This window comes from Larus michahellis, chromosome 4, assembly GCF_964199755.1.
Source record: "Larus michahellis chromosome 4, bLarMic1.1, whole genome shotgun sequence".
In the NCBI taxonomy this organism is placed as follows: domain Eukaryota; kingdom Metazoa; phylum Chordata; class Aves; order Charadriiformes; family Laridae; genus Larus; species Larus michahellis.
Window position 1 is genome coordinate 30,471,598 of NC_133899.1, and position 13,808 is coordinate 30,485,405.

General features: G+C 39.8%; 1 protein-coding gene across 10 annotated transcripts in view; it reads left to right on the forward strand.

Annotated features, from left to right (window-relative positions):
• Positions 1 to 13,808, forward strand: part of SYNE2 (spectrin repeat containing nuclear envelope protein 2) — a 196,357-nt gene that overhangs the window by 67,827 nt on the left and 114,722 nt on the right. For all 10 annotated transcript variants that reach the window (XM_074583746.1, XM_074583755.1, XM_074583756.1 and 7 more), the window contains exons 36-47: positions 629 to 794; positions 1,533 to 1,645; positions 2,424 to 2,626; positions 3,005 to 3,124; positions 3,222 to 3,504; positions 4,300 to 4,469; positions 6,675 to 6,987; positions 8,729 to 8,893; positions 9,690 to 10,046; positions 10,545 to 10,679; positions 11,522 to 11,683; positions 13,169 to 13,315. In XM_074583746.1, the coding sequence (XP_074439847.1) occupies positions 629 to 794; positions 1,533 to 1,645; positions 2,424 to 2,626; positions 3,005 to 3,124; positions 3,222 to 3,504; positions 4,300 to 4,469; positions 6,675 to 6,987; positions 8,729 to 8,893; positions 9,690 to 10,046; positions 10,545 to 10,679; positions 11,522 to 11,683; positions 13,169 to 13,315 (2,334 nt within the window). The remainder of the gene's footprint in view (positions 1 to 628; positions 795 to 1,532; positions 1,646 to 2,423; positions 2,627 to 3,004; positions 3,125 to 3,221; positions 3,505 to 4,299; positions 4,470 to 6,674; positions 6,988 to 8,728; positions 8,894 to 9,689; positions 10,047 to 10,544; positions 10,680 to 11,521; positions 11,684 to 13,168; positions 13,316 to 13,808) is intronic.

Here is a 13,808-nt window from a genome sequence, read left to right on the forward strand (position 1 = left end):
TATCGTCTTTGCACCAGGGAGAGAGGTGAAGAAAGAACTGCATCCTGCTTGGAGGTTTAAGGCTGGTGAGATTTAAACCTCCTGTTGAGCAGTGAGTGGATTATGCACATTCTGGGTGTCAGACCGCCAGCGTTTGGGGCAGTGAAATCATAGGCATTGGAAGAAGAAAGATACTAGCTTTTTAGTTAATTCTCTCAGCTCACTCTAAGTTATCTTTCAATCCACTTGAAAGGTAATTGACATACACAGTAAGGCATTTAGGGGTGGAATAGTGCCTATGTCAGCAAAGGCATTATAGCTTCTAGGTATTATATTCTCTGAACATACTATATTACTGTGCGCTTCACATATCTATTCTGTGTGATGCTCAAATGTGCATGAGTGAATGTATGTGTGATTTTGTCTGCATACAGATGTATATGCACCGCTCAAGAAGAGTTTAGTGCTTATATCTATGTATTGATTGTCTTGTTAATGTCAATATACTTTAAGAAATTATTTTGACATATAGGCAGGAATAAAACCTTATGCAAAACTCTAGTTTGTACTAAAGTAGCTCTGTACAGTGAACGTTTGCTTGCACTTCAAGTTTTTCTTTTTAACAGTTGTCCTTTTTTTTTAACTTTAGGAGATACACCAGAAAATTCTGCAACAAAAACACCATGTGACATTACTCCAAGAAGAGACGGATTGTCCTGATGTGGATGAATTAAATAAGCAGCTTAAATGTGTCACTGATTTATTTAATAAGAAGAAACATGTGTTTCAAGATCACTTTATCGGTGTTTTGAACCGTAAGCAAACGCATTTCACACTTTTGTAGCTTTATAGGTTTGTATTGACCATCATAATCTCTTAAAGGTTATGTGATTAATTTACTTTTGGTTTGGTGTCTGAAACTGCTTCGATATCTCAAACTGCTTCAGAGCTCTGAACAAGAGAGAGCTTTGGATAAAAATGGCTTTTGATTCCAACAAACCACTCAATCAACGTATTTTGTTTCTTATTTTTGCATTTTAAAAATTAGATAAAGGAAGTATAAAGAGTAATCCAGGAACATTTCATTTAAAAATACAGAAATCAAACTTTTTCATTTTTTCCAGTCATTTTTATTTAATCTTAGGAGAATGAATAGCGTTATTAGTTACTTTTTGTTTTATGCAGACAGAGGATTGTGCAGGTGTAGAATTAGGCCCGAAGGTAGTCTCATCTTCAAATGGTTTTTGAGTGATATTTATTTGTGTGGAAATTAGAAAAGTTGCCAATAGGCTAATCCAGGTCTTGTTTACTGAAACTGCTATGTATAGCAGACTGTCCCTCCCAATTGAACAGTTATTTTTATTGTCAATTAATGTTGGGTAAAAAAATGTATGAACTGCAGCATTTTCTGTCACATGGTCTGTAGCGAAAAGCAACCTTTCACAGTAGCACTGATAAATGTAATTACAAATTGTCTGAAATCTTCATGTTAAATAGGACTTTCTTTTACAGAATACAATTAATGAAGAAAATTGGAATGTGTCTTTTTTCAGGTCAGTGCAAGAATTTTAATGATTGGTTCAGCAGCACTCAGCTGTCTTTGAAGGACTGCTTTGACCCCTCAGAAACAAAAATGATACTGGAAGAAAGACTGCAGAAGCTAAAGGTAAAGTATTAAAATGTTCTAATTTTAAAACTGATGGTTCTTGAAGTTTAATCTTTTACACGGGAGTTTTTTCTTGGGTATGAATTCACCTACATTGGTTTTGTAACTTGAGGTTGAAGGAACATTTCATGTAACTTGAAGCATTAGGACAATAAGCAGAATGAAAGTAAAACTTTGTTAAAATGGAACAGCACTGTTCAAGTTCATACACAGTTGGGTAAGTGAGAGACAGGACAGTAGTTAGTGAAAGTCAATGGACTTTGACCAAGTACTTCAGTGTGCAGAGATGTGGAAAGTCAAATATGTAGAGATTAAAATGAAATTTTGACCCCCATGGGACTCAAATGTGAAAAATTTGCATTCACTTTACTGTAGCCAAACTTTCACTCTAAGTCAGACAGAATCAACAGAAAAGAGATGGAAAAGCCACCTGCAAGAAGCAATCACAGATAAGTGGCAGAAGACAGTGATGTCAATGCTAGATTTGAATGCTGCTTGCCTATTTCTTCTGTATGTATTTGTGCTGTAGAGAAGAAATCCAAGTCATCTACTTCACTTTCTCTTTACTCTACAAACAGCAACTTTTCCATTTGCAAATGGAATAGTCATCAAACTGTGAATTAACATATATATTATGTATATTAACATATATAGAAACTGGAATATCTGTAGACAATGTTGGTGGAGATAACAGGAGCTAGTAAACTCTTGTGACATAGTTGTCTATTATACAACAGCAAATTTGATAAATGCATCTTATGTTTGTGCTCTTATTCAGCACTTCCTAACATCTGAAGGCAAAGACCAAGATATCCAAGAGGTTAAAACTTTATTGAATAAAGTGAAGCATTACTTGCCCAAAGCAAGCATTAACCACCTTAACAGCCATGTGAGAGATCAAGAAGCAGAACTACAAAGATTGATCTCCAAATGTCAAAAACGGGAAAAGGAACTTGATGCTTCTCTCCAGCAGCTCAGTAGGTAGGGAACTAACGTAGTTTCTGACATTTTAATCACAAGCGATATAAAATGATTCATTATTAAACAGCCACAGTGAATGACAAACCCCCCTGCTTTTTATTAAAGATAGTATTTTAATAAAGGGTAGTGAGTGTTTTGTTGTATGCTTCATGTGTTTTTTCACTTTGTAGCAGACTCAGTTTTATATGAGAGTATGTGCTTTTGGATAGCTTCAGTGACATGAATCAAGATACTTAAAAATTAGGCTTGTGCTTAAAACTTTGCTTGAGCAGACGCATGATATTTATGTTACTTTTTCAGCAAAACACTGCTGTCAGCAGGTTTTAGTCATGTAACGCCTCTCATTTTGACCTGTGTCTCTACTTATACTCCCTTTAGCCTTGAAGAAAGCACCACAGTCTTGGAAGAATGGCTCTCTGCTCAGGAAGCAAAACTAGAAGAGATCAAAAAAGATGAGACAAAACTTGAAAACTTCTATAAAACACTATTAACGCAGAGGTATCGTTTTCTTTGGTCTCTAAGAACTGTCTTCTAAAGAAGATTGCTCCATGTTGTTACAACAAATAGATGTTTGTTTATTTTTTGTATTTTTCAGAAAACCATTTGACTCCATAGCGCAGCTAGCAAACTCTTTGAGGGAGGCTCAGTTGACAGAAGATGAAACCATTTCAGAAGCCAGTGATCTTATTAGTAGATATCAGACACTGATAACACATGTAAGTGAAATGGCAGGGAATACTAAGAGACTTCCAGTGGAAGGGCAAAATTTTGAAGAACTTGCTCAGGATGTTTCTTGCTGGATCAAAAAGCTCGAGGAGGCTGTTAATAACCTGAGTTCACAGGAAAGTGAGTTGCCATCAGACGAAAGGATTAATCAGGTAAAGGTATTGTGTTAAATGTGTTTCTTTTCCACTTCACAGCTCATGCTAATATCAGGGGAATGCTTGATGAGTCAGCACCTCCTAAAAGATGCTGTCACTGCTGATTGCCTGTGGTTTTGTGGCTTATGTAGGGGGGTTTGGGGGAGGTGTTGGGATTTTTGTTTGGTTTTGCATAGTTTATTACTCAAATAAGATAAAAGGCTCAGCTGCACCTCTGGGTGGAGCAGCACTGAACTCATAAGGTGCTGGTGGCTGTGCTCCTTACCATCATAGCCTATTCCAGAGGTGGAGAAGAGAGGTCAGTAACGTAGCTGGAGAGCGTCTGCAAAGTGTGTGGCTGCTTGGGTGTCCTGCAGTTTTGTTGTGCTGGGCTGCTCCACTGCCTGGGTGGGCCTCAGTCCCCAATGTCTGCTTTGGTGTCTCCTGTCTCTGACTGCTTTGGAGGCCTCCTAACAGAGTAGCCAAAAGTGAGCATGCTGGAATTTATGTGCTTCATTCTGTGGAAGGGGTAGTATTGTGACAACTATCTCTCCCTAAGATTTGGACCATTTTTTTATTTTTCAGCACAATATTAGTTTTGTTATGTAGAGAATAATTAATAAGTCAGCTTCATTATCCCAGACTTTCTAAAACTAGATGATCCATTTATATATCAGTTATGTGATATATTGGAAGGAGAATTCTTATGTCTTGGACAGACAGCAGTGTACAAAGTATGAAAAAAGTCATTGGTAATACATTTTATTTGTAACCAAAAATAGTTGTATATGTACTGCTTCTTGTTTAATACAGGAAATCACAGCTCTCAAAGATGCAGGAGAGGACAAATTACAGAACATGGTAGCTCTAGGAGAATCTTTAATGAAAACTGAGAAAAATAAGAAGTCAGTGATTCAGCAGATTATTTCTGAGCTCCAGAACCAGTGGGAAAGTACCTGTCGGTTAGCCACTGAATATAAAAGGTAATGTGGAATTTGTCAACTGTCAGTATAGATCACTTCCTGCTATATCGACTTTCTTATCTTTTTCCTGCAACAGTTCCATTGAATTTGTGTTCTTTGGGGGCAGAACAAGATACCTACAAAAATACTTGTATTTCTGCAGTGTTGTTGGGGGCCAGATCATAGTCTGGATTGAATGGTCAAGTGGGGGGTGTAGCCAGGAGGTGTAAGGGGGAGTGGCAGGACATCTGATGGGGTCTGTCAAGCTTGCCTCAGATTCCCTTTTGATACTAAAGTAGCTCAGCCAGTCTTTAAAAAACAAACAAAAACAAACAAACAAAAAAAACCCAAAAAAGCAAACGAAAAAAACCCCTGCATCCGTTGCTCTTTGTTTCATTAGTCTGTGTAGTGAGGGTGCACTGATTTAACCACTGTGGTGGCCCCTCCCTGCAATGCGATCTGGGCTGTGTGTCCTGATCTGGGCTGTGTGTCCCAGGCATGGTCCCCCAGCAGAGGTGGGATCTACCCTTGCACAGATTTATACTACTTCAGAAGAGAGTTTTGAGGTAAATCAAGAAGGCTGGGATTTTTAAAATAGAATTTCTAAAACCTGGATTATTCTGGCTCTGTGAGAGGCTTTTGTGGCTGTGGCAGCTGATATTGTTAATATTGCTAAGTCAGTGAAGGCACTTTAGTGTCACTGGCACTGTGGCAACTGTGTCTGAGAGCCAAATTGATCCTTTAAAACATGTCAGATGATTCCAGCTGTGTCATGTAAACTTAACCGGAAGTTCTGATTTTGCACATGCAGACACTTTCAAGATGTTTGTCTGCTGTAACATTCTTGAACCAATTTTCACTAAAATCACTGGGAACTTCGCTGTTGAGATCAATGGAAGCTAGAGTAGGCCTACTGTTTATTTTTTTAAAAAATGACAACCAGGGAATGAATTATTAAAACCAAGTATTTTTGAGAATATTCAGTTGCCGTCTCTTATTACTAAGCACTCCGTACAAGCAATACAAGTGGCGTTCAGGAAGATAGAGCATTGGCTATGTTGGATCCAACACAGCAGAATGCAGAGCACCCTCTTCACCGTATGTTGAAGACAGGAGATGAGGTGCTCAGCATGTCTGAAGAGAGGCTCAGGACCTTGCAGGATCAGGCCTGTGAATAACAGATGCAACATGGTAATGGCAGCAGTGTGAAGCTGGAATAGGGAACTTGAAGCAGGAGTACTGAACGTGTGTGAGGCTATGCTTTATCTATCATATCCTAATTTCATATCATATTATCCTGCTCTAGGTGAACCTGCTTTGGCAGGGGGGTTGGACTAGGTAATCTCCAGAGGTCCCTTCCAGCCCCTATCATTCTGTGATTCTGTGATCTGCCAAAAAATATGTATCCTGAGGGGCAAAAACCAAAACATTTAAGCTTTGTTTTTGTTCTCATTTATCCTGCTGTACTTTACAGAACTGTAACCAGACTTTATTTTGTTTGTGTGGGATCATATTTTCAAATGTTGGCATTTAAGTTCCATCTGGAAAATATCTGAGCTTAATCACTAAATGTGAACATACAAATGTTACTTTTGTCTCACTGATCATAGTTGCATATTTCCTGTGGACAAAAGCAACCTGTTCACCTGCAGCAAATCAGCATGTACGCTTATAAAGCCCAGAAATCAAAATCCAACGTCAAGGTCAGGAAAGTAGGCACTGGACTGTGCTAACATGACCCATAATTACATATGCTGGTTTTGTTGTCTGTATCTCTAAAACAGTCCCCCACCTCCATCTCAACCAATACAACCTGTATCTTCTACAGAACATTCCCTTTCAGGAGACTGTCATAAGAAGTTGTCAAGGAAAATAGATTCATAGCTGTACTGTAGTTTTTAAACAGACCTTCTGCTGTAATGGAAAGCAGAAAAATGCAGAGCATGAGCATCATGTCTCAGATACTAGAAACTATGGGCTTACAGGTTAAGGTTTAAGAGGGTTAGGCGCTTGTCCTGCATTTAAGTCCAGTTCAGCAGCAATAGCTTCAGTGTTTTTCATCACCTTGAAAATTCCGGTCTAAAGCTGATCAGTAATTTAAAACCTGAAGAAAAATATTGAGAGTGCTCAAGTTCATTCTAATGGTTGACTTGTTCACAATTTGACATTTTCTAGGTAATGAATGAAAATTTTTTAGACACTATTAAGTGCAGTATTTTTTCTTAGCCCTCAGGAGCAACTTCAGTTCAACAAGGAGCAATATGAGCAAAGCAAAGAAGATCTGAGACTGGCTCTAACTGAACTGGAAAAACAGCAACAGGAGATAGGTTTTGCCCCTCAGCCTGGTTTGCAGGAGAAGCAAGCTCAGCTGGCAAACTATGCTGACCTCCTGCAGAAAGCAGAAGGCTTAACTTCCCGATTTAAAGAATTGAAAAGCCGAGATCATCACCTACAGGGTCACACTGGGGATCCCTGCTTCACAGAGGTGGAATGGTTGGAATTAAAACACCAACATGAAAATCTGCTCAGCCATCTACAGGTTGGAACCTCACTCTTTTCTTATGAGCTTGGTATGCCTGTTGGTTGCAGTTCTCACTGTTTGCCTGTAGAGTCATTCAGCTAGCAAGTTTATGGGTAAAACTGGGAGTGGTGAAAGTTCCTCTGTAAAAAAAAAAAAAAAAACAAAAAAAAACAAAAAAAAAAAACAAAAAAAAACCAGGGAATTTCCCTCTCTCTGTCCCTCACTATGGGAAAAAGAGCACCAGAAGCTCATATTTTTCCACTGCCTTGTGCTTTGCAGAGGGATAAATGTTTAAACAAATGAGACCAAGGTAAGTATGAAGAATAACATTTTTTTATTTGTATAAACAGATTCAGATAGCTATATAGTATCAAGCATTTGTTCCTGCAATCTCCAAGCCATGGTACTTGTTTGGTTTTTTTCCTTTTTGGAAGGATGAATGGCTTTTCCTGCATCTTGTTTGTTATTGATTCCACCCAGTTTAGTGGAAATTGCATTTGCACCCTATGTGGTGTTCTGCATCTAATCTTTCATCCATTTTGAATAGAAACCATCCCTTTTAGAAGTATATAGAAGTATATTTCCAGTTCTCTTTAATATCTTTATCAATGATCTGGACGAGGCGATTGAGTGCACCCTCAGTAAGTTTGCAGATGACACCAAGTTAGGTCGGAGTGTCGACCTGCTTGAGGGTAGAAAGGCTTTGCAAAGGGATCTGGATAGGCTGGATTGATGGGCTGAGGCCAGTGGTATGAGGTTCAACAAGGCCAAGTGCTGGGTCCTGCACTTGAGTCACAACGACCCCGTGCAGCCTGGGGAAGAGTGGCTGGAGAGCTGCCTGGCAGAAAAGGACCTGGGGGTGCTGGTCGACAGCTGGCTGATTATGAGCCAGCAGTGTGCCCAGCTGGCCAAGAAGGCTAAGAGCATCCTGGCCTTTATCAGGAACAGTGTGGTGAGCAGGACTAGGGAAGTGATCGTCCCCCTGTACTCAGCACTGGTGAGGCCCCACCTCGAGTACTGTGTCTGGTTTTGGGCCCCTCCCCACAAAAAAGACACTGAAGTGCTGGGGCCCATCTAAAGAAAGGCAACAAAGCTGGTGAGGGGTCTGAAGAATAAGTCTTATGAGGAGTGGCTGAGGGAGCTGAGATTGTTTAGCCTGGAGAAAAGGAAGCTGAGAGGAGACCTTATCGCTCTCTACAACTACCTGAAAGGAGGCTGTAGAGAGGTGGGGGTTGGTCTCTTCTCCCAAGTAACATGCGATAGGACAAGAGGAAATGGCCTCAAGTTGCCCCAGGGGAGGTTTAGACTGGATATTAGGAAAAAATTTTACATTGAAAGGGTTATTAAGCATTGGAACAGGCCGCCCAGGGAAATGGCTGAGGCAGCATCTCTGGAGGTATTTAAAAGACGGGTAGACGTAGTGCTTAGAGATATGGTTTATTGATGGTTTTTGTCAGTGTTAGGTTGATGGTTGGACTCGATGATCTGAAAGGTCCCTTCCAGCCTTGACGATTCTATATTCTTATGGAATGAAATCTCTTTTGCTTCCTGCTACTAATGAAGATTTTGTTCATGATGTGCTGGGTAAGAGGGCAAGATATTTTCTGTGCGTCTATGGTTAGCTGCGTATCTTACGGGAAACAAGCAAGGGGTTTTTTTTTTTGCTGCTGAAGTCCTGGAAAAGCTGTGGCAGTCTGGGGATGACTTATATTTGTTTGACTTAATGACGGACTAATCCTAGAAACTCCTTGGTTTCTAGACCATAGTGCAGACATTGGAAAGGCACATTCAAGAGCACCAGCAGTTTCAGGATATGGTAGCAGGCCTGAGCACTGAGCTGAAAACTGTCTCTGAGAAGCTTGCTGGTTGTGAAGATCCAGCAATGCAACAAACATCAGCTGAGCAAAACCAGTTGAAATCACAGGTAAGCTGCAGGTTTTCCATCATGGAGAAAGTGGGTCCGTGCCCTAGGGGCTTGTACAGACCATCACATTTATAGAAGAGAACTGCTAATGGTGTCAAACTGAAAAACTAAGAAACCTTGCTAAAATACAAAGTATATCTGGTCTTCCTTTTATCAAGGTAGCTGTAGCCCTAAAACTACCCTTAATGAACTGAATGGACCTTTACTGTCAGCTGAACTGAAGCTAGAATTGTCCTAGCTCAAGCATGCAGGCTTCTTCAGTTTTGTTTGTTAGCTTAGGAAAGCTTAGGAAAATGTCAGTGAGCCAAGTTCAGTTTTAAGAAGCGTCCTTCATGCATAAGTAGACATTCTTTTGCACTCTGGTGGCATGGATAACAGTCTTGTAGCTGTGAGCGCAAGGAGCTACTGAAAGGTGAAAACATAGCTCAGATACAGAACACTGCAATTCGCCTTCCTCCAGAATTTGCTATACCTCTAACAAATAAAAAGGAATAGAAGAGGAAGGGGATTATCTGTTCAGAACTTGTAAAGATTTCTATGCACCTCACAGCATACTGATTATTTTATCATTGTCATAATGCTTATAGCTTCAGGTGTCCTCTGTTCACAAAAATGGCTGACTAAAACTACTGGTTTAGTATTTGACTTTCTGCAGCAAATAGGTCTGTATGTACTTTTCAGCACAGTTTGTTGTTCACAAAAAATATTTATGGTTTTAGTGATTGACTTTAGATCTTAGCATTAAGTATATTGAGTGAAGATACTTGTCAATAAAATGTTTTCTTTGTGTTTAAAGGAACAACAAGCACCTCTTAGTCAATGGGAAGACACATTAAAGAAGATTTTGGTTTTAGCAGAAACTGTTAAACAAAACACCTCTTCACCAGGACAGAAGTTTATTAAGGATGAGATAGAAACACTTCAGAGTGAACACAGGAGTCTGGAAGAAAGACTTGAAAATGTCAAGCAAAAGGAGGAAAGTATTTTCAGTAAAGTCCTTGAGTTAAAAGATGAGTTTGGTAATAAAATACTAATGGAAGATAAGGCAGGTACAATGCTGAAGGGAGAGATACGAATCACTTCTGATACTCCTGTCACTGCAGAAGAGAGCCCCACAGCAGTGGAGTTCAAGGAGCCTCTGGAAATGCATGATGTGAGTATATTTGTTGACAATAATGACAGTGGAAGACTGGTTAGAGAGACATCCGTCTCTCAAATGCCTTTTGTATATTGCATTCTTAATTTCATTGCAGTTAAGCCTTCTGTAAATATATGTGTGTAAACCAAAGATGTGGAGAACTCCTTTAACTTGTTGTAACAAGTCTGTAATAAGCCAATAATGTCTGTTCAAAACTGGAGTTTTCCATTTAAACACAACCTGCATATAGCTTTCTCTTGCACGTAATTAGAGCCAGGTATCTTTGGTCAGGACACAAAGGGAGAATGTGTATAGATGAGAAAATTGCAGATATGCCTCTGACAAAGAACTTGGAGAGCTTCTCTTAAACTAGTAAGACTTGTTTAGAACTGCAGCACGATATTTCTCCTGTTTGTTTTCATAGATAGTAATTTTTGCCAATCAGAGATCTAATGTTAAAATACAATGTATACAGTCACGCAAGCAGGTTTTCTTTTATATCATTTCTCTTAGGGTCAAGATGTAAATGGAAATATGTCAGAGAAAGAGAAGCAAAATGATTCACTTTTGGAGGAAAGCAGCGTTTTGTCAGACAGTCCCTTGAAGGCTATCTGTCAAAACAAGGACAGCTTGGGGCAGACTGTTCAGGTACCTGACAAATATGTTCTAATACATGTCAGTATATATATATCTGTGTGTGTCTGTTCCCTAGAAATGCATATGTAATTCCTTAAAATTTGTAGTCTTATAGAGACATATTTTCCTTATCTGATGAGAGGAATGATAAATTATGTTCTCCAAATCATCCCCTCAGCCTTGCTTCTGTGAAGTGTGCAAGAGATCAATGTGATGCTCTCTACAGGCCCCCAGGGCTTGGACCCACTTTCTCCATGATGCAAAACCTGCAACATACCTGCATTTTCAACAGGTTTTGTCACCTGCCCATACCACGTAGATAATGAGAGGACACTAACCTGGAACCACTGATCTTTAGGGGACCTCAGGACATTCACACTGTAAATGACTTCATGTGTGCAAAGCTGAGGGAACAACTTGGAGAATGCTCTTGTTGACCTGACCATTGAGTGATAACAGTAGCTGGGAGAGATGACCATCAAAATATCAGTGTGAAATTATCTGTACTGGGATTCCTGGAGAGGAACAAGATGAATAATTAGAGTTGCCAAATGTGTCTAAGCAGAAACTTCTATGACAGTATTAAAAATCATGTGAGCACTTACTCCTGTTTCGTTTGTCCCGAAACTATTTCATAGTGATTAAGGTCCTGATACGGCAAACTGATCTGAGCAGGCATTTCCAAGAGACTCTGGGTTTGGGTTACCTCAGCCTTTTCCTTCATTGCTTAAGCTAAGCTGAAGACAGAGAAGACAGCTTGTGGAGTGTGATGTTCCCTAGTAAACTTAGATTTTTCTACTGTGACTTTTTGTGAACTGTGACTGATTGTAAACATTTTGTATTTTTCAAATCAGGGGGAGGTTGATAAAGAGAGCCCAGGTATGGACGAACATAATAGGGTCCAAGAGGACATTCTGGACAATGTGGTTCAGAGTGGTGAAGGAGAACTGGAAAGGCATCAAGATGGTGTTAGTATTGAAGGTGATGAAACAAGAAAGGAAACCCATCCAGCAGAGGTAACTGGACATGAGATTGCACAAGAGTGATTGAATTTGAGAGTGTATGTATACAGTTTAGTTGCAGTGGGGATGATAGTACTACTAAATAAAAAAACCCCTCAAGTTACACTGAGCTACTTTTGTCTGATGTGCTGTATACTTAGTACGCGTTAACTCTCTGAATCCTTTCTTGAACATTTAAAATTAGTATGGAGGGTTGTTTGGTTTTTGTTCTCATTACTATGGGCTGCCACAAGGTAGTTTGCTGAGGATATTGCATTCCAAGTCACCCGGAGGTGTTGTGAAGTCTTCTTACCATTTGGCTTAAATACTGTTATTTTGCTTGACTCTTTTTCATTTATTTAGATTTCTTATTTACATATTTACTTTGCATATATGAGGCTGCATTTGAAATGCTCTGTCCTGTGTGTTGCACCCTGGTACAAGGGGAATTTCAACAAACTAGAGCAGTGTTTAAGAGCTGGAGCCATAATGAGTGGGAAGAGGCTAAGTTCTTGTTGGACTTGAAAAAGCTAACAGGGGTCTTGTTGCTGTCATCCCCTCCCTGAAGGCGTGTTATAGAGAAGATAGAGCCAGACTCTTCTCAGACGTTCAGTTTTAGCAAACTGTGTGGAACGATGAAAGCAGTGTAGTTACGACAAGATGGAGCACAGCGTGCACTCATGAGCTTGCTGAGAATTGGGGTAAATTTGCTCATTCTGGGTTGCAGGTGGGCTACTTTCAGTGTCTATCCTATCTGACTTGCAGTCCCTAGCTCAGATATCTGTCCAGTATGGATAGGTCCCTGATGTTGTGCTCTCCACCATGGTAATGCTGTAAGGATTTGCCATTCTTTATTTGTTATGGTTTGGGCTGGGTTGGCCAATGACAGGACAACAGATGCTCTCCCCCACCTCTCGCTCCAAGGAGAGGAAGAAGGGAGATAGAGAGTTATGAGTGTGGGTGGCGGTTGTATTTCATCTGTGCCCACATGATAAACAAACTCCGTCAGAACTAGCAGTCAGCAAATACCTTGGCATATACATACAGCAAATCCATGGGCTGCCCATGGAAATATCCTGCTTGGTAATTGGTTGGGTGTCTAACCACAGACTGTCTGACTACAGTACAAGTACAAGATTGGAGCCTCAGAAAAAAGCTAAACCTTTTAAAAAATGCATTCAAGGCTGCATCCAAGGGTACATAGTTCAAGGCCCGTGCTTAGAATGATGAAACATGAATAGTGTAGGTCAGAGGGAGAACACTTGCAATCTGCACTTTTTCTAAAATTTTATAACAAAACTACAGCGCTGCTGCTTCTAAATGGTTTCCTCTGCCGTAACCTTGCCCACAATAAATTATAAGATGTAATTGTGGTTTTCCTCATCTACCTGTAATTATGGGCTTAGTAACTTTGTCATCTCAAGCACTGTAATTTCTATTCAGCAGGTTCGATTAGGGCTTTTCAGTTACTTGTTTCTTTTGTTTTTCTTACACCAAAAGGAGAAACCTAGTGATGTAGAGAATCAGTCATATAGAGAAGACGTGGAGCAGGTCCAACAAACGGTGTGCCAGAAGAGTCGAGTCCCGAAATCTGCAGCAGCTGAGAAAGATGGTCTGGAATCTAATCCCCCAGTTTCTGCACATGAGGTAACCCATATTTTCTTATTTCAAGCTGCATTTGTCAGAGTCACTGAATTTTTGTTTCCACGTGGGCTTCAGATGAAGTTCTGTTATGAGAGAAGAGGCATCAAAATCAAGACCATTGTGTATGGTTCTGCTTTATGTCCACGGTAGAGTTGAACTTTATCCTAAGTGCTAGCCACATCATATTTTTCAGTGGATCCATTCAAAAGAGCAATATTGGTTTTCAGCGCCATCATAATCAGTCTTTACTTTGTGATTTCAGAGTTTTTCTTTAAGTTGTGATTCAATGCAACTTTTTTCCATGTTATTATAGTTAGCTGTGATAGTCTTTGCCATCATAAGGAAGGCAGATCAGAAAACTGAAATCCAAGGGTGATCCAGCATAAGAAAATAAATGAAATAAAATAGAGAAAGGAGAATGAATTCAAGCTGAATCAATAACACGGTACATTACTAAACAACGTTACTAAGTCTGTTGTTCTTTAAGGGTAAGGGT